The sequence below is a fragment of the Euprymna scolopes genome, chromosome 36 (genome assembly GCF_053919585.1).
Source record: "Euprymna scolopes isolate OS-2025 chromosome 36, ASM5391958v1, whole genome shotgun sequence".
Lineage (NCBI taxonomy): Eukaryota > Metazoa > Mollusca > Cephalopoda > Sepiida > Sepiolidae > Euprymna > Euprymna scolopes.
Genome location: NC_136517.1, coordinates 44,551,287 through 44,573,025, shown reverse-complemented (window position 1 = coordinate 44,573,025; position 21,739 = coordinate 44,551,287). Strand labels below are relative to the sequence as shown.

At 34.3% G+C, this 21,739-nt stretch overlaps 2 protein-coding genes across 2 annotated transcripts in view; one reads left to right on the top strand and one right to left on the bottom strand.

The window, feature by feature from the left end:
• Positions 1-9,428, bottom strand: part of LOC145260439 (radial spoke head protein 4 homolog A-like) — a 50,034-nt gene extending 40,606 nt beyond the window's left edge. Inside the window, exon 1 of the mRNA XM_080118448.1 lies at positions 9,000-9,428. Coding sequence (XP_079974574.1) covers positions 9,000-9,169 — 170 coding nt within the window. The 5' untranslated portion in view covers positions 9,170-9,428. The remainder of the gene's footprint in view (positions 1-8,999) is intronic.
• A 152-nt stretch (positions 9,429-9,580) lies between these two features.
• The window catches only part of LOC145260437 (uncharacterized), a 99,099-nt gene continuing 86,940 nt past the window's right edge, over positions 9,581-21,739 (top strand). Inside the window, exon 1 of the mRNA XM_080118447.1 lies at positions 9,581-10,260. Coding sequence (XP_079974573.1) covers positions 10,173-10,260 — 88 coding nt within the window. The 5' untranslated portion in view covers positions 9,581-10,172. The remainder of the gene's footprint in view (positions 10,261-21,739) is intronic.

Sequence of the window (21,739 nt, the reverse complement as noted above, 5' to 3'; positions counted from 1 at the left end):
GTCTCAGTAGCGAAAATTTTAGGGTTGGAAAAATGTTTTCTTTAAATCTGAGCCCTAATTTTTAATAGCCCCTTCAGGGCCGGACAAAATGTATTGGGAAGAAGGAATAATAGCCAAAAGAATTGGAAAGGTTATACATGACATGAAAGGGAAAAAAATTCCATGCCAAAAGACATTGGAATCAATTGAGACTAAGACACACTACAAAGGTCACAGAAAATACCAAAAAGATTCCAATGGAAGTCCTGTATGATGCATTTGAACTTCTCATTCTTGTAAATCAACATTTGGCAATGGAAGTATCCTCGAACCCAAGGCCAGAGGTACCAGTGTGCCAAACGTCAAGGAGGATTGAAAAAAAATTAATAATTAATTAATAATTGTTTTCTTTTTAATAATAACGACATTGGCAACATGGAGATAGTAGTACTTACTTCACCATAAAAAAACGATACTTAATAATCAGCATTTGTTAACAACAACAACAACAACAACAACGAAGAAGCAACAAATTATCAGTTGCACCAGAAATAGAGCCGTTACATTTATATGACTTTTATTCCTGTACTTATGAAAATTCAACAAGGGAGATAATAAGTTATTCCCTGTTTATTGAACTTGTGGTGTATCACAGCTACTACTACAGAAGGAATACCCCATCCCCTCTTCTATTCTTTTTCTTTCTGTCTTTCCCGAAGACTGACCAGCACAAAATTCAAAAAAGAGTAACTGGAAGAGAACAAAGAAATGCAAAAATTTTTTTTAAAAACAGACACATGTGGTCTGTGGCCTGCACGTGTGACACTATCTCCGATGGTCTCACACATACAAAAGCCCCCAAATACCAACATTTAATATTTCAGCAGAAGAGACTATTTATTTTCTGTATTATAAATTCGTTTATTTTACAGATACAAAATAATTACAGTGTCCCTTCGAAATCTTGGTTTGTACGTTTATCTTAATACATTTTCTTACAGAGTAAATACTCCCAAGAAAAATGGAGAGCTCACAAATAGTGACCCTTAAAACGACCTCCATAAACTTTTCTTGGAAATATTAACCACTGTGTACATACTTGCAAACATAATGTTTGCTAACATTTTCTTTCTCAAAAAATATTGTTTATTACATTAATTGATGATTATTTTTTTAAATTTATTTATGTCTACCAGTGTTTAAATTTTGATAAAGAAATAATTTTTATTTATTTTTTTTATATGCACACATTCAACATCTTGACATTTAGTGAAAGGGCACACTCTTTGACCGGCCTTTTTCAGGTCACTTGCCCTCAGTCGTCGCTTCTTTCCCCTTCCATCATCACCACCACCACCATCATCATCGTCGTTGTCATAATTCCTTTCTGGTGGTCTCCTTCTCTACTCCTGTGGAGCGAGGACCTTTGCCCGTTTTCGTCAGTTCGAGTATAGGCGGTCTTAGAGATGGAAGCTAAGTTTATTCTCCGTCAAAAAAGGTTTTGGCGTTAAATATAATGTTCTGGGTTGTTCTCCTTTAGAGAAAGACGTCTGTTTGGAACTTCATTGATAGTTACTAAACTTTCAACGTAATTTCATTCCCATTTATTACAAGGCGACTGGAAAATTATTAGTCTCAAAAAGACCAACGGAAGAAACTGGTTGTGTTTTGAGGATTTTTTTTTTCTGTAAAAGACAGAAATTAATTTCGCAGGCCTGACTGACAAGAAGAAGATGAGCAGATTATCGGGACATGTGACCACCAGGAGAGAAAATTCCCTCTTTGTTCAAGGAACTTAAAAGAGACCATCTTGGAAGACAATTCAACTGAAGTTTCCTTCATAGAACAACATTTTTATTTTAAAAGAAAAAAAACAATTAATACCAGCATTTATCCTGTGTAAGGAAGACACAACATTCTGGACAATCTGGAAATAAAGACGTAAAAATTATTTTATTTGTGCCCATAAAGCCTATCAAAGCGGCTTTATGGTTTTCTTTTCTCTCCTTTAAATTTAAAGGTATCTGAGCCTTCATATTTTACCCCCTTTTCTACTATTTAAAGGGACTTTATTTGTTTGTGGTTCCCATTCGAGGAAGAAACCCTTTTGTTAAAAGAAAGACTGAACTTAAAGACTTAAAAGAACTATTTTCTGTTTTTTTTTGGGGGGGGGGATGTTCCTTTGTTTTCAGCCTTTTCAAGTAAGAAATGTTGTTTTCTTATATTTGTTTTTGATTTTAAATGTTTCTTTAAGGATTTTTTTTAAAACCATAGCTTTGGAAATTAAAAGCAACTCATAACTTTTATTTTAATAAAATTTGGATCATTTTAATCAGTTTGTACTTCATTTGCTCATTTCTTTAGTCTCCATTTTCGGAAAATTTGCTTTATATGTTTCTTTTTTCTTTTTTTTTTTTCTCTTTCAATTTGTTACTACAGAGAATGGATTTTGAAAACGTCCCCCAAATTCCCTCACCGTGTCTTACAACATGAGAATAAGAAGGAAAACCTTAAAACTTACTATTGACGTTTTTTCACTGTTTAGGCGGCTTTATTGAGATGAATGATTTTCGGACAACATAAAAACTGCAAATTCATTTGGAAATGTCTGCTGTGTGTGGTGTAGAAAAGGGTTTCTGCTCCTTCCTTCGGACGAAACATGTCCTTTAAAGATGAGTATTTGTAATGTACATGTGTAATGTGAGTTTATATATTTTTTCAACCGGCTAGAACAAAAACTGTTTTCATATCACTCACAGTTCCAAATGCACTTGTGGTTTTAATTTATTTTCTTTGTAAAATCATGCATCCTGATGCAGTCCCTTAAATATGAACGAAACGTTGATAAATTCACTAACGTTTTAGGTTTTCCTTCTCATTCCTATAATGTTGAAACACTAATTCTATTTTTATCATATATATATATATATATATATATATATATAATTATTTACTATAATTATTAAATACCTACAGACACTAGTGTTTCATCTTTTTCTGAATAAGCAGTGCTGGGTGTCACGATTAACACCGGTCGATAGATCCGAACCCGGCAACAGAAGCCATCTCTGACTCCATTAGCAAGGACCTAATCCATTCGGCCACTGTTAACCATGAGAAATATTGTTGAAATTTAAACATTTATTTTCAAATATTTTTAACGTCTGTCAGAGTGATCTAATCATCATATGATGATCTGGGCATAAGAGCTAAATTGACTGACTTTATTTCAACTGAAAGTGCTCAACTATAAGCAACGAGTTTCTTAAAGGGGCTGACATAATTATTTACTCTAATAATTATTAAATATCTACAGACACTAGTGTTTCATCCTTTTGGGAATCATATATACTAGCAGATGTACCCAGTGTTGCTCGGTATTAAATGTAATGTTAAATTCCTAAAAAAAAAATGAAGTAAAAAAAAAAAACGAAAAGAAACCGAGACATATGCATGCAAGTATTATGTTTTTTCTAAACTCGAGCTGAGATCGAAATCAGAACCTAAAAACAGTGAGTCAAGTACGAGAACCATTAGACCAGCTTGACACGTTCTTTAAAAAGTGTTTTTAAAACTCATTTTTCTTAACATAAGGAATCTGTCATGTGAACCATGCATGCATGCACATTCATGAAAAAGTTGACAAATAAAACTCTGATGACCCCCACATACCAATTTTTCCATTTTGACCCCTTAGCAGATGAAAACTGTTAAAAAAGTTTTCTACATACCCTATATACCAAATTTCAAATCTGTAGATAAAATATTCGCTGAATATATAGGTGGAAAAATGTCCTCATACACACACAAATACACACACATTCTCACTTTATATATATATATATATGGAGAGAGAGAGAGAGAGAGAGAGAGAGAGAGAGAGAGAGAGAGAGATGTTCAGCTCATAAATTTAGCAGAACTGTATATTATTTGAAACCATGGCACTTGATTCAGTGCTTGTCCAGAATCCAACCACCCTCATAAAAGAATAAAAATAAAGAACAATCTCTATGGTGTGCTTACTTGTGATGTAAAGAAAACATTGTGTTGCAATAATTACGTAAAACGATAAAGTAGTTTTATTTTTAACTAAGAAAATAAAATTTTATGGCTAAATTATGATCGAACAAAGGAGATAGCACAAAAATCAAGATTTTAGAAAGCTATTCTTAGAATCGGGAGGAGAGGGGCACCGGAAAAACTCAAATTTGCTTAAAAATTATTTTCTTTATGAAACTAAAATTACTTGATCAATTTACGAGATTTTTGGTGTACAATATGCATTCTGGACAAGTGCTATTGATTCTGCTTATATATACAAATAGATCTGAGAAATTTTTACAGGAAAAACCAAAGTATTCCCCCAGGTGGCAAATAGAATGTAACAGGATTAGAGGCAGTGTGTAAAAATAGTGTTTAAAACGATATTTCTTTGTATTATTATTCATCGGCCTATTATTCTCATCTTGAGTGTGATTTTCACAACGTTTCGGTCGATATAACCTCCGACCTTCTCCAGGTGTATCTTGTCAAACTCGGGAATGTTTCTGTCGAACTACGGAATTTGGACGGAATTTCGAGCGGAACCCTTTATTTAACTTCATGGGGGTAGCATGCTCTTGTTCCGTCAACCATGATTGGATAGAAGTCCTAAGTAAAAATCAATTGTAAAAGTGATATTCTCCTGAGGATTGAAGGTTCAATTCTCAGTGTGAGAGGCCGAAAAATACATTTGGGAATTACTTAGGATCTCTATCCAGCCATGGCTGATGGAACCAGAGCATGCTACCCCCGTGAAATAAATAAAGAGTTCTACTCGAAATTCCGTCCAAATTCCTGAAATCGACAGAAACATTCCCGAGTCTGACAAGATACACCTGAAGAAGGTCAGAGGTTATATCAACCGAAACGTTGTGAAAATAACACTCAAGATGAGAACAGTAGTCCGATGAATAATAATACAAATAATTAATCTTCATCTCAAAAATTTAGAAACGCGATATTTGTTTTTACAAATCTATACATATCCAAGACAATGGCAGAAATCTTTGAGAAGGACCTTCAGCTATGTAGTGGAATAGGAACGTAAATGTATGACAACATTTAATGCTACTAAGCTTCTTTCATTTAATAATTACAAGAACATAGTCAATCATCGATTACCATGACAAATAACACTCTACCTAAGAACTCATCATTCAAACTTCTCGGTTTAACATTTGTTACATGATAAGGGCTGTCCCCTGTTCATGTAAGTATAAAAATAGAGAGATTAGTTAAAATGGAAATAAGAGAAAGCAGAAATCGAACCCTGGACATAAGTTTTAAAGAACAATAGGTTTAAATGGAATGTCCAGTAAATTGTTAATTCGGATGAAATAAATAATAAATAAACTATTCAATTGTTAAAAGAATGTGGATAATAAAATATGAGTTAAATAAATTAGATATGTAGGTTAAATTCCTTTGTGGAAACAACACAAGGAAAATAGGTTATTGGGAAATCAATGTCGAAAACGTGCAAAGTCGCGCATGTTGAAACACGTGAATTTTGCTCACGTGGCCGGGATGCATGGATTTCTCAATATAGTAGGGAGAGAGAGTCAGAGACAGTCAGAGACAGTCAGAGAGACAGTCAGGAGAGACAGTCAGGGGAGACAGACAGGCGGACGTCTGAAGCGAGACGTCACTTCAGAAACTAAGATGTGAAACTTTGAGTTCTTAATGAGGAAATCCCGACCGGTCGTATTAAATAAATTCACCATGTGTTTTGGATAAAGCTCATCTTTGTGTTGTGATTTCTACAAAAAGGTAAATTGTATCGTTATTATATGTCTGTGTTATAAAATGTCATTACAACAACATCTCTCTCTCTAAGATACAACATCATATGTAATAAGACAAGAACTCTCACTAAGACTCATATCATTACTAATAAGAACTCTCACAAGAAAAAGCATCACTTATAATAGTCTCTCTCTAAGACTCTTTAATGAAACAACTATATAACACATTCACAGGAAACATGAGTTGGAACAAATACATTGAGTACACTTACAAAGTTGCTGCAAAGAAGGTGGGCTCTCTATCCTGCTAGAAAATTACTCACACCTGAGAGTATCTTATAACTCTATAAAGCCACTATTTGCATATGCATGGAGTACATATATAGCACAATCATGTTGACACATCGGTTCTCGCCAGATCACCGAAGTTAAGCAACGTTGAGTATGGCCAGTACCAGATGGGTGACCATTTGGGAAGGCGAGGAGCTGTATGTATCGCAAAGTTAAATATCTGGTTGAGAAACTGGTGCAGTCTATCCTTCTCTGGAGAGTAGATGGGACTCTCTTAAGCTGTGGTAGACACCTCATCTAGTGATGGCGTCACAATAAAAAATATTCTTGATAGTCCTAGCGAAGTATCAAGTATTCAGCTATGGACAAGATTTGAATTACATTACCAACTCATGTAGTGAGTTCAATCTTGGCTGTGGCCGCGTTGGATGGATGGATGGAGTACTGTTGCCACATCTAGACTGTTGCATCTACTGCTAGTCTCTCACTCTTAGACAAGATCTAAAAAAGAGTCTCATATATAATAGGTCTCGCACTATCAGCTAAGCTCCAATATCTGTCCCATCGCCGCAATGTTGTATCCCTCTGCCTGTTTTACAAATACTTTAATGGAATGTGCGATAAACTCAGACCTCTTATTCTCCCTTGACATACATATTCCTGACTAACCTGACAAGCAACAAAATCCCACCCTTTCACTGTTGAGGTCCCTAGATGCCGGAAAACCTTCTACTCTAATAGTCTATTCACTCAAACTGCTCGACTTTGGAATTTCCTCCATGTTTCCTGTTTACCTAACTGTACTAACCTGCAAAAGTTTAAATGTAATGTGAACAGATATCTTGCTGCTTAACTCCCAACAGTCTCTTGTTAAACATGGTCCTAAATAGTACAAGCGACAATATGCCTTGTTTAAGATGGAAAAGAGTAAAATGAATAAATAAATAAGTAAATAAAAAATAAGGCTACAGTAGGGAGAAAAGTGAAAATTTCTATTAGAAGTGAAACGTTTAAAATTAAGGCTATGTGTCAAGATATTGTATCAGACAGGAAATGTCTAGTTACACATAAATACAATAAGCTGATAAAATCTTTCTCATTTTTTGCTAAACAAACAGAAAGAGAGAGAGAGAGAGAGAGAGAGAGAGAGAGAGAGAGAGAGAGAAGAGGAGGGTTATGCTTTGGGTCAACTGCTCTCATTCCATTATTTTATTATATCATTTTCAGTTACTTTTACAACCACTCTTATTAAGAAGGCGGCGACTGAAAGAAAGTGAGAAAGAAGCAGAGAGATATGACCAACAAGAAACAACAGCTGACGTCATGTTAACAAAACATGACTTCAGCTGTGTACGACAAGGCGCAGGTCAAAGATGTGTTACAATCTCAACTTTTTCTTCATTGACCCCAACATTAACCTTAAGTCCAGTGTAGCAATCGAGAATGCTGGGATCAGAATTGAAACTCTAAATTCATCTACAACTTATAATTCAAAGATGACGGACAAAACCCGATAGATCTGTATTTGTGAAAAAATTGGAAAATTAAATCAAAGATTATAGACAAAAACTCATAACTATTCAAACGTCATTATAAAGGCATTATTTTTGTTTTGGTTTGTTTTTATGGAATATAATATGTAACAGAGTGCAAATGCACATATACAAATGATTTCATCAGTAAAGAAAAAGACTATAAAAAGGAGAAAGAGCATGTTAGAGAGGACCATCATATTAGAGATGTGGACTACGTTCGAGAGCACATTAGAAACGTGAGTGGCATCATAACCATAATAAGAAATCATGCATTGGCAGAGGAATGAGAAAATAAATGTGTTGTCACAATGAGGAAAAAGCGAGTTGAAGTTCTTTCCTATTCTTTGCGACAGAGGCTACAATATGTTGGGTAACATGACAAACAGCCTTCTTAATAACACAAAGTCTTTTTCGAGGTAAAATATCTGTGGTGAATGAATTGCAAATTGATTCCAATGAACGCTAAAAAGAAAATGGCTCTTAATGCTACTCTCTTTCTTTCTCTGTTTCATTTGGATTCGTTATTTTTATCACTCCAAAAAAGCAAGTAAGTTTTCATAGGAACTTGTTAACTCAAGAGTATTTTCAACCCATTTAAATCATTTCAAATCCCATAAGTAACAAGTCTATGTTGAAGTAATAAGCCAATGTTAACTTTGAAACCTCTATGAGAACAGTGAACAAATGAGATTTGATTTCTAGAAGACATCTACCAGCTACACCTCCAACAGAAATCTTAACAACCCCTACCCCATGCTTTTAGTCGGGTGGGGCAAATCAAAAAGGAATCTTCAATGACTCACATACAAGCCTTCTTCATCACACACACACACACACATACACACATACACACACACATTCTTACACACTAGTGAGAGTCAGACGAACAGAAATGAACTGCTAGACACAGATATACACACATTAACAAGAACAAGATAAACCAACACACACAATGCCACGCTGCCAAGTACTCACATATAGGCATATTACTTACATATGCATATTATTCACACTATGAAATTTTAACTTGAGCCAATTTACCCAAGTTTCTTCAACAAACATAAAATTGTTGATATAAAAATGTTTTGTTATAAAATTTTGTTTTCTCAGTTTTTTTTTTCATTTATAAAACTCTGTTTATATTTTAAGTTAGCACTTGCTAACTGGTGACCCTTCTATTTTCTCATGTTTCTTCTATTTACATTATTGTTATATGCCCCCCCCCCTGTATATAATTCTTCATTTTCTTCCTTTGCTAAAACATAACATTTACGAACAATTATATTAAATGTCGGCATGGTTTTTGACAATACCCCCAAAAGGTTATCGTTGTCCAATATAACCCTACCAAGACCAGGGACCACGCTACATATCTTTTTTACAATAGGAGAAAGTCTTATAAACTTACATGTTAAGGCCTGTTTTAGCATTAGCTGTTAAGAGAAAAGCCTTTGCGTTGATGAATTCTTGGTCTTCTTTTGAGTTGAGGAAGCTATGGTCTGCAAGAAGTTTTGGTGATGAGGAATTGGAACCGGAGCACTGCTCGGATGAGTTAGCTTCTCCGTCGGAATTAGACATGGTGCAAAGGGGTAAAAAAATGTAAATTTTTAAATAATTGTAAGCAAAAAAAAAAAAAAAAAAAAAAAATGCAATTAATTAATGAAGTTTTAAGATTTTGTCATAAATAACACAATCAATATCTGTTCGTAATAAAAATATTTTTTTGCCTCTTTAGAAGTTAAAAAAAACACACACACAGATTTTCTGGATAGTTTGAAAAAAAAAAAAATACAAAACTGCTCTCAACTTGGATATAAATTGTTTATCGACCCGTTTGTCGTTGTTAGGACTGTTTCCATGGAGACTGACAGCAACAATGTACGGACCTCATAAAATGTTACGTCAGCTCATGACGTAGTACGCAACTTTTTGCCCGTTCCACTTCCTGTTTTCCTCACAGTCAAAACAAGTTTATTTCGGAGAAAAATAAATAAATAAATAAAATGTTGATAAACTTCTTAAAATAAAAACAAACATATTACTCGGATTTTAATTTTATTTCGTGATAATTCCGATAGTTTTTATATTTTATTATTTTCGGAAAAAAGTTATGACTTTTTTTTCCTGCAGCAAATATTTATTATTTGTCATGCCTTACTTAGAACGTAACGGACGACCAATGCTAACTCTTGAAGACGAGCGGCGATTCTGGTTTAACTGTCATCATCCTCAATTATTATTAATTAATTAACATTAGTAAAGTTTAACAACAACGTTTTCATGGCGATTATTAATCGAGGTATCCTAGTAATTTTCAAAAAACAACTTTTACTGGCGGGTGAAGAACCTCTCAGTCCTATTCCTGGTTGAATTGAGTTAAGAATTACCAAAAAGTAAAAAAAAAACAAGCCCAAAAACAAACATGTTTTTTATTTTTACATAACTGTAATAATATACGAGCAAGGACACACGCATACGTGTGTGTATATATATGTATGTATAGTACATATATATCTAATTAGTGACTTGGGTATATGTATGTATAAATATATATATGTAAATACAAAGCGGAGGAAAGGTAATGTTACCCAGGAAAAAAGACCTTTCTGGTCTGAATGATGGAATTGCAGGAAAATATGTCAAAAGAGATACCCCACCCGTCCTGCGAAGTAAGTTTATTATTTCGAGTTTGTTCATTTGTTAATTATTTTTATTTAGAATTAAGGAGAAAAAGTTGTATTCACTTTTTTTTTTAATTAGAAAACTTTGAAAGTAACTCAAAAGTTTGAGAAAGTTATATCCAATAACGGAAGTTATGTTAAGAAAAAAAAAAAATAAATAAATAAAGGAATCTAAGAAATTCCGGTGCTTATGCAGAGCACGGACCGTGCTAAAATGATAATGTTATTATTTAGAAACCCATTTTTAACCTGAACAGGGTAAGAACGTTTTGTAACTATTGTTCTTTTTACCTAACAATTTAGTAAACAAAAATACCGCAAAAATTGAATTTAACTATAAAAAAAATGCTACACACACACACACACACAAGCACGGTCCGTATTCTTCATAAGTACCGAAATTCTTTATTAAAAAGATAACGAATAAAGGCCACATTTTTTTTTCCTTTTTCGAACCAAACCAAACTGCTTTTTTTTTTTTTTTTTTTTTTTTCCGAAATAAACCTTAAACTTAGGTTGGAGTCAGTGCTGAAAAAAAAAAAAAAAAAAAAAAACAGTTCGGTTTAAATTCTATAGAATTGTCATCATTTTAAAGTTCGGAAATTAAAAAACAATCTATTTCGGGTTGCTGATTTGTGATGTCAATGTTTGTTTCATTTGTGACTTATTTGCGTTTTTTTTTTTTTTCTTATTTTTTTTTATTTAATGTTTAGGTACTCATGCAGAGAGTGATCATTGCTGAAATAACGTTATTATTTAAAAAAAAAAAAAGCCATTCTTAACATGGGGAGGGGAGGGTGTTTTGTACCTAATCTGTACTTTAACCTTACAACTGAATAATAATAATAAAAAAAAAAACTTTAATTAAACGTGGAAATACGATTTAAAAAATAGCGCGGATCACTCTCACTCTCTGCATTAGCACCAATATTTAAAACAGTTCCGTAGTTATTGGTTATGAGTAAAGTAATAATGGGTGGGTTGGGTCACTGACCCCTTATTACTAGGCATCTTATTTATTGACACCGGATTACTCATTTCGGCGGACGTTTATGAAATTGCCCCCCCCTCCATTTCTAAATTCAACAATTAAAAAAAAATTGGTAAATTTTTACGACATACTCCAGCGTATTATAAACACCCCAAATCTCCCCATGTTAAAAACTGCTTTCGGAATAAACACCTCCAACCTCGAAAGCCGTTCTTAACATGGAGGGTGGGTGTTTATACCAAAAGCCGTTCTTAACATGGAGTGGTTGGGGGGGGGTGTATATTACGCTGAGGCAGGTCGTAAAAAATACCCCTCCCCAAAAAATGATGACTTTTATGGTCGGGGATCAGTTTTCAATTGTAACATTCTACTAAAGTGAACACCCGATTTGTGGCCATCCCTCTCACGTATACGGTGAATATTCCCGTTTGAAAAAGAGGCTGGGGTAATGTTTTTCTTTCTTTCCAACTCGATGACAACATTTACAGATTTTCGACTATGCTGAAAACGAATATCACAGTAATGTCCTATTTTAGCGTCGGAAAAAATCCAAAAATATTCAATTCAAACAAAAAAATTGAATACAAAGTTTGGTACTGGTACAGTTTAATCGAGACATTAAAAAGTGAAAATATCGAAAAAAGGTTATATTGTACGTATCCGTTTTGAACTGAAGATCTCCGAAAAAAAATTTAATTTGATCGAGTAGTTTTTTTTGTTTTTTGCAGCGGAAAAACACGTTTTTGTGACAGCATGTTGAAGGTAGACATCTTTGAATTTTTTTGTTTGGATTTTAGAAACGCCACGAGGAGATAACTCAAGTTAAAGCGCTGACACTCCCTCCCGATCTTTAATACTAGCTTTTCTTCCTAAAAATAGAACCTTTTGCTCGGTATCATAAAAAATTGTTTTTTTCGCTGTACCCCCCCCCCCCCGAAAAAAAAAAAACTTAAAATTTTTTTTTTTTTTTTTTTTTTTTCGGAGAACTTCATTCCATAACGGATACATACAATTTAAACTTTTTTTTGATATTTTCATTTTTTAATGTCTTGATTAAACTGTACAATTACCCAAAGTTTAACTGTAAAACAAAAAAAACGTTTTTTTGGTTATGAGTAAAAAACCTCTTTAAATTCAACCAATTTAAAATTTATTAGAAAAAAAAAATTTAAAGAATTTAGCAAAAAAAAAAAAAAAAAAAAAAAAATGTTCACATGGGATATTTCTCCTGTAGGAAATAAAAATATATCGAAATTTGGAAGAGCATTTTCCACCATCATGTGACATGCTTCTCTGTACATGGTTTCATCAACATGAGACCATTTCGTCACCTAGTCATACCAAGACATATTTTACTTTTTAAATCTTTTTTTTTTTTTATTCGGAATCAGTAGGCCACTACACTGTTTGTACAGACAAGTCACTGGGTCCACAAAATTTCGTGAGTGGTTTATGGCCCCATACTAATAGGCTAGATGTAAAGACACGGAAACTACTAACGCTTCATAAAATAATATATAGAAATCAGTGTTTACCAAGGTTGTATTTGCCTCGGGGAGAAGGAGGTCTGGGACTCTCAAAGATCAATCATCAACATAGGGCAACTATTGTGAGCACCGGTCAGTATCTGAGAAGCTCCCAGAATCACACCCTCTCAATAGTATACGAACATCAAGAGACAAGAGCCAGCAAAACAACATCAGTCACCCAGCTGGCCAAGCATTTTGATCAGGGCTGTCTCTTAGATGAAGATGAAACACCAAACAAGTATGCCACAGAAATAGCAAGAAAGAGCCGGCAGAAATATACTGAGGCCTTTCAAAGGATGAACCTTAAAGAATGGGACCAACATTAGCGTGTAAAGTATTTTTGGGGGGAACTCTCTCAGGAATACATAGACAAAGAAGGTTCCTTGGACTGGCTCAAAAGGGGAGCCCTCCACCACGATCAGGAAAGGGTCATAATGGCTGCTCAAGACCAGGGACTGATGATCAAAGCATTAAAAAAAATGGCAGGTATCAGTAATGACAATAAATGCAGGTTCTGTCATACAGAATTGGAAAGTGTTAATCATCTGATATCGAGTTGCAAGGTTCTTCTAGGGGACGGCTACTATACAGCGAGACATGATGGAGTATGTAAGTACCTCAACTGGACCATCTGTAAAAAACTAAACATCCAGTGTAGCAGCAAGTCCTGGGAACGCCAACCTGAAAGAACAGTTGGAAACGACTTCTATACCATACATTACGATCATGTAATCCCTACAGCCACCTATCTTGAAAATGCTGCTGTTAAACCTGATATAGTTATATGGAATAAGTCGGAGAGAGTTGCAACCTTGATTGAAGTGAGTGCCCCTAATGATGGCGGTCTGAACATAGCTGAAAGAGAGAAACAGACCAAATACCAAGGTCTCATGTATGATATGAAAAGAAACTGGAATCTTAGGGAGATATCAATCATACCAGTTATTATAGGTGTTACAGGGCTTATGAAGAAGAACCTGAAGTCCTACCTAATTAATATTCCTGGTGAACCAAGTGCAAGAGAGATCCAGACAATTGCACTTAAGGGAACAGCGAGGATACTAAAAAGAGCTCTCGGTTGGTTTCAATAAAAAGCAGGGCAATGTTGGCAGCTGGTCTGGCTGCCCCATCCCCAGCATTACAATCTTCAAAGGAAGAAAATTAAAAAAAAAAAAAATAGGCCAATTGTGCAGCCTTCTGTAACTCATCCACTCATCCGTGTATAAGAGAAGTGGGGTGAAAGGTGGTTAAGAAAGTTCCCTTCCTAATCCCTTTTTTAGACGGGAATATTCACCGGTTACATGAGATAGTCGCAATATTTTTCTCTGTAATGGTCACAAAGTGTGCATTCAATTTAGTAGAACGTTATAATTGAAAACTGACCTCCGACGATAATGTGAGAAGTTCTCTCTCCTTAGTTTTGCCCCTGGCAGAATAAAAGAAAACCAATCAGAAATTACAACAGGCTCATCTTTTAAACTTCAACGTAAATTTTATTAAAGCAAAAAGATCCAAGTTGCAAAAGATGTATCATATTTAGCTATCTGCTGTACTGGGTCGGTAACAACCTAGAAGGGTAATGGTTTGTCTTTGTGATATTCTGGATACAAAACTCCGCTGACGAAGAATGCTACAACAGGTTGAAGAATTGAGTGATGCCTTCCAAGATGGATACTGCTAATCCGGTAGCCTCATGGAGTTCACTGTAGATAACTGTCCAAATGGCGGACAAGTGACAGGTCAAACTGTAGACCTTAATTTTGTCTTTGCAAGACATTATATTGTAATGATGAAAGTCAATAGATTCACAAAGCACAACAGCATATTTTAATATAATATTTTGCCTAACATAAGAGCATTGGTCTTTGAAAATGATCATAACTTTTCGCCCCATATTAGAGCATTAAAACATCTCATGAGACAGTGATTTTGAGGCTACTCGCCTCGAGTGAGTTTCGTACGTTCATTTCAACCTGTGTCTGTCGAAACTGGTTATCTGAAAAGATAAATTTGGCACCAAGAATACCATCGGCAGTTAGTAATAACAAGCAATCTGATCGGTTCAAACAAAATCGTGGATGGACAAACCGATCAATGAGGAGCCTGCTTATTTCTGCAGAATTTCTTACAATAAGTCCTAAAATTATTTTTTCAATTTTTTTTTTAAATCTGAAAGTTAAGTTTGTAATCGATGAGATAAATGTAAAAAAAGGGGGGGGGGAGTGTAAATTGTGAAATTTAGAGGTGGAGGGCAATTTTCTAAGCGTTCGCCCTTATTTCTTTAGGTACTTCTGCAGTTTACGGATCCTGTATTTTTAGATATGATTTTCAAGTTGGTGATTTTCCAAAATAGCTAACAAAACAAAAGAGGAGTAAAAAATTAAACATGGGTTTGTTTTACAATCCACAGAGGTCCGAAAAAGTGACCCCCCAAAAAAAGACTATTATACATGAAAAATAAGTTACTCTTCTACCCATCTCTGGAAAAGTTTTTAGTGGTTTTACTTACTTTAAAACGTTTATTAATATGCTACCGTGACATATATTGGGTGGGTTTCTAACAGTATTTTGTATATGACGTTTCTGAATTTTTGAGATGAGGATTGGTTATTTGTATTATTTGGATTTATCGGTCTACTGTTCTCATCTTGAAGTCATTTTCACAACATCTGTCAATGTAACCTCCGACTATACAAAATACTAGTATTATTTGGATTCATCGGAGTACTGTTATCATAAGTGTTATTTCCACAACATTTCAGTCGATGTAACCTTTACCTTCTTCAGGTGTATCTTCTCGAACTCTGGAATGTTTCTGTCGAACTTTGGAATTTGGACGGAATTTTGAACAGAACCCTTTATTTACTTCATGGGGGTAGCATGTTCTTGTTCCATCAGCCATGACTGAATAGAGGTCCTAAGTAATTCACAATTGTAGTTTTCGGTTGTCTACACTGAAATATTAGAACCTCTATCCAGTCATGGCTGACGGATGTCTGCATGTGTGACTTGAGGGCCAGCAGTTTCAGCCCCTCGAAGCTTGAGATTGCTGTCTCTGACCGTAAGGGCTGGCGAACCAACATCCGATATGTGGCTGAGACATCCGAGAAGAGGAGAACCACATGTTGGCGGGAGAAGCGGGCCCGTAGAAAGGAGAGGACAGATCCAGTTTCGACCCCAGCCCAGGCAGAGAGACAGAAAAGCTACATTTGTGGCAGGTCCTGTGGCTTCCACATCGGCCTGCATAACCACACCACAAGCTGCAACCTCTCGACTGAATCAGGACATGGAATTTCATGATCTCTCGAGATCGACGGAATCAATAATTGTGTTACAGAGTTCCCAATACTGTTACCATGGAGCAGGGTGTACAGTTTTAAACCGACCTCTTCCAAGAACTTTCCAGGATTTTAGGGATCAAATGTATTCGTATGATGAGCTATCAGTCAATCTAACGAGATGATAGAGCACTGCCATTACATGCTTATACTGATCAATAGCGATGGCGCAAACATGTACCTGCTGTCCTCTCTTGGCTGTCGCACAGCTATCAAAGAGGACCTGGGATACTCTCCAGTCAAACTAGTCTGCAGAATACTCCTGTTGTTGCCAGGTCAGATCCTAACCCTGATGGTTAACATCAACAGACCCGTCTCTATATATAAACAGACTGAACTTATTTTAGTACATTCCTTTATGGACACTTGCTTTCCTGAGAACGCTGTGAAAGCCCCTCTCAGCCCACCTTACACTGATCCTTACAGCATACTTTCACATGTTGACAAACTTTTCACCCTAGACATTAGTGACAAAAAACAGACTGTATATATTGATAGAGTGAGAGTAAAGACCTTTTCTCTGCACTAAATTCACATATTCTCGCTACATTCATGCAGCAACATACAACTGAAGTGAATACGACAAAAGACAACTTATGTCACAGCAACACATAGGTATATTTGTCAAGTAAATTGTGCAAAACTCTATGCATATAAAATGTGCATTTGTACAATTTCTGCATATTTTTTCTTGAAAACAAAAGACAATAGATAAGTATAAAAAAAATTTCACAGAAAACACATTTGGCCCCACAAAACAAATTTTTCATTGCAAATATTTTTCATAAAAAAAATCAAGAACATTTTTTTTTTTTTTTTCTTCAGTGGCAAAACTTTTCAGTGAAAAATTCATGCAAAATTCTATAAACTATATTGACGTTTTCTTTGGTATTTCTGGTTTTAAAACTGCTACCTTTTTTTTTTTGTTTATTGGTTTTCGGCCTAAGCAGGGGTTGATGTAGCAGCAAAAAACAAAATAAAGAACTAATTTCTTCTGTGAATTGATGTCTCTATGCTAAGTGATAAGCAATTTGACCACAACTGACCAATCGTTTGGCAGACTGAAGGAATTTCATCTGTCCCCTAGGAACTATTTTTAACTCCTCGGAGAAACAGACAACTTCTAAGAGGGAACTCAACCGGCAAGCAAGACAGATCTCTCTCCTTCTCCTGTCACTGGATTCAACAACTTATCAACTGGATGATGGAGAAACAGACTTCTCACTGGGTGCTTCGGCATATCAACTTGTGCCGAAGAAACAGCTTATTTATCCTGGCCAATCAACTTCCTATATTTCATAAACCTTGTTTGTTGTTTTGTTTTAAAGAGGTGTTGTTCTTTTGTGTTCTAGAATTAACAATTAGGAGTAAAACATCAATTTCTCTTAAACGCTTATTTAGTTTAAAACACAAGTAGTGCCGAGTTTTAAGTTAGCCATTTTTTTTTTCTTGTTCTGACATGAAATAATCATCTAGAGATCTCGATAATGGTTCAAAAATCGAAAATTAAACAAAATACTAGTAAAAGTCCACCTAATAAATATTACCATGACATTAAAAAAAATTTTTTTGACCAATTTTTAGTTTTGTTGTCTATACTGCAAAATGCCCATAAACGGACACAACCAATTTGTGTCAAGTCATTTATTTAACTCAGCCTCATTTTCTAAATACATATTCGATAAGCAATTTTTATATTAATATCTATATTAATAAAATTGTGTAATCATTTCTCATCGTCCTGTGAATTTCTCATGTCACTTGAACTTTGAGAATTATTTAATTACTATTTTTTTATTTTTTTTTATTTATTTTTTTTTTGGCGGGGTGGGGGGATATTTTTTTTTTTTTTTTTTTTTTTTTCGACTGCAACTGCACATTCGCCCTTAAATACTACTTCTATAGGCTTTCAGGTATGCTGAAAACGAATATCATTTAAATTTGGGGCAGACAAGTAATTTTCTGGATATTAAAACACTTATAATCCAATGTAATCCTTTGTTTTCACTGGTAACCATGTTTTTTCCCTCCAACTGAAAAAGTATTGATGCGTATGTGTTACCGCCCCCTCCCCCATGTTAAGAATGGCGTCGGCCACTGAAATTCATTACTACATTGAAATAAAATATTTTAATATCCAGAAAACTACTTGTCTGCCCGAAATTTGAATGTGATATTCGTTTTTAGCAGACCCGAAAACCTATTAAAAGTCAATTTAAAGGTGAGTGTCGAGTTGTAGTTAAAGTAAAAATTTACCTTTTTTCTTATTAAATTATAAATCAAATTACAAAATTTCACTACAATTCATTTCTTCGTAAACAAATCGGCCATATCTTGAGTTAATAGTTGAAAATTTAACCCTACCAGACCGTGTTACCGATATACTGGTAGTTTCCGGAAATGCTATATACCAAGTTACCACTAAACTGGTATTTTTCTGACCATGTGTTTTTTGTGTTTGCCAAGGAGCTAAAATAGCTACCCAATCGCAGCAACTCATCTGACCACATCTGTGTTGTGTGCATAGAGAAACACCCGAGATATAACAAACAGCATCCTTGAGTATCTTACAAAAACACCCCCCAAAAGAAGGTGAAGTCAAGATTCTGGCACACTCACTGCAGAAAGTACCTGTGCATCTAGGAGGTCTCCACCTGTTAAGTGGACTGGCACACCGAGGGTTGAATACTGGCGGTAGATGGAAGGCAAAAAATGACTAACGCGTTTAAATTTTTTTTTCACAATTTTGCCCAGGAGACCAGGCATAGGGGCAAATTAGGTTCAGTAGCTCAGGTCTCGTAGGGATAATGCTGGTTTTAAAATGCTTAACAAATCCCCATTTATTATTGGAAGTTTACATCACTAATTTTATTGATAGAAATTAAAACATTACTTCAATGAAATTATAGTTTTATAATTGTTTAATCAAATTAATAATTTAATGACCAAACAATAATTAAATTTAATTTTTAAAATTCTAAAAGAAAGGTGCTTATCTAGATTATGACCCAATCTCTGACAATAGCGTGTCGGCATCCTTCGATGGGTTACGTAAGCAGCCTCAAGATGCCGAAGAAGAGACTGCTAGACGATTAATTAAAAAACGCAGCGTTCCTCGTATTTAGAAACCCATTCTAAACCTGGGTAAAGGGGGGGGGGTCACATTGACATAACATGGTGAAAGTTATTTATGGTTTAAAAAAATGTTTTCGATTTAAACAAGTTTCAATGATAAGCGTTAAATTCGTTAAATTTTAATGAATTTCACGCTTTCATTAAAATTTTATCTTCTTCTAACGGCTTATTGGTTAATCACTTTGGCATCTCTTCTGGCTGTTTGTGTAACCTGCCGGAAGATGCTGATATGAAGTTTCCCTACAAAGAAATTACAAAAAAATGGTTTAAGTTTCAGGTTTGTTCAGCAAAAGTCTGTTTGGTCCAGTTCAAATCTACATATCTATAAAAGTGAATTTGTCTGTATGTCTATATTTCCCTACCAAACTACTCTGTCAATTTTCAGTCTACAGACTCTAGATTTGACATAAAGGGTAGTGACATAAGGGGTAGTGAGATTTGGCAAAATCTTTTTAATTAGTTTTTGGCCAGAAATTTGGCTTTCAAGCGGTCAAAATTCAACAATTTGACCTTTGAAAACTCTACTAAACTCCTCTGCCAATTCTGAGTCTAATCACTTGAAATTTTAGATGTTGGTTACTTGGACATGGATCGAACTTTTTGATTTGAGTCCAAAACAAATGTTAAGGGGTCAAAGTTAAAATTTGACCGCTGCAGTCTCTACCAAATTACTCGGCCAATTTTTGGTTTAAACATTTTAAATTTTACATAAAGTGTATTCAAATATAGGGCAAGCTTTTTAATCGGCTTTTGGCCGAAAATTTGGCTGCCAAGGATCAAAGTTAAAAAGATTTGACTTTTGCGGTCTCTAGCAAACTATTTAGTCAATTTTAAACATTTGAAATTTTACATAAAGGGTATTCAGACATACAGTAAGCTTTTTAATCAGTTTTGGGGGGAAAATTTGGCTGCTAAGCGGTCAACGTTGAAAGAGTTGACCTTTGCAGGCTCTACCAAACTCCACTGCCAATTTTAGGTTTAAACCCTAGAAATTTTAGATGTAGGTTATCTGGACATGAGTCAAACTTTTTACATATATATATGTATATACATATATATGCACATCAAGTTATGAACAGTGCATAGGGCCCGAGCAAAGCCGGGCTGAACTGCTAGTTTTGTAGAAAAATGAAAATTAAGACTCCTGAGCAACTCTGGGTAGATACACTGAGTTATAATAAATGCATCATAATTTATACATTTTTTTCATAATCAGCTTATATTAAAGATTTTTAATTTTCAAGATTGCTGCCATTGAAAAATAGTCAATAGTAGCCATCTTAAAGCTTAAAAGTTCAAGATAAAAATAGAGGCATTTTGCGATATAGACAACAAAAGGAAGAAATGGTAAAAAAAAAACAAACAAAAGAAACCAAATGTATAAGAAATAACTGTTATCAAAGCAAGATAAGTTACTCTTATAGGGATAAGATTTTTTGTGGTTTAACTTATTTTAAAACGTTTATTTACTTCAAAACAAAAGTAGTGTTAATTTAGAACAAGAAAAAAATGGCTGACATGAGATGGTCGTCTGGTGTTGTCATAATCGTCCAGAAATCAAAAAGTAAACAAAATACTGGAAGAAACCGACCCAATACATGTGACCGTGACATTTATTGGTTGGGTTTGTACTAGTATTTTGTTTAATTTTCAATTTTTGAGCGATTATCAAGAGTCTCAATGCAAGACTTATGACGGCCATGATTATTTTCCGTTCTGAACGAACACAGTGAAAACAAAAAATTATTTTAAACCAAAAAATTATTAAAAAGGTTAATACAATAACATTATCTAGGTAAAAGAGTAACTTATCTTGCTTTTGGTAACATTTATTTGTTACATATTTATTTGTTACATATTGATTTGTTACATTATTTGTTATATATTTTTTGAACTACGTTTTTGTTTTGTTGTTTGTACTGAAAAATACTCCCAAATATTATTTAAATATCTGTAATTGTTGGTATCATGTCATCTAAATAATTTATTTATTTTTTTAAATATCAATTATGTAATTATTATTTTCTGTAAAATTTGCACCCTTGGCCCTATCTGTCAACAACAAAATAAATTTTTTTTTTTTCTCTTGTACTATTACAAATCAGCAAACTGGAAAATTAAAATTAAAAAACAATTACGTGCAAAATGAATGGCGTATTCTTCAAATGTAAAAATATTTTGACCGCTTCTTTCAGTGAAAAATTTGCCAAAATTCAGCAAATTAACCAATTTTAATGACATTTTCAGTATTAACAATCACTACCAGAACATAATGATTCCACTTTTTTTTTGTTTTTTTTTGTAGATCTGAGTGAAAATATATTTTGTGTAAACAAAAAAAAAAACTTGTGTTCTACAAACAGAGCTTCTTTTCTAGAACTGTCCACCTTTGGAACTCTGTTCTGCTGACTACAAGATAGTTGTATTTAAGTCTAACATAAACAAGTTCTTTTTTAACCATACTCATGAATCTA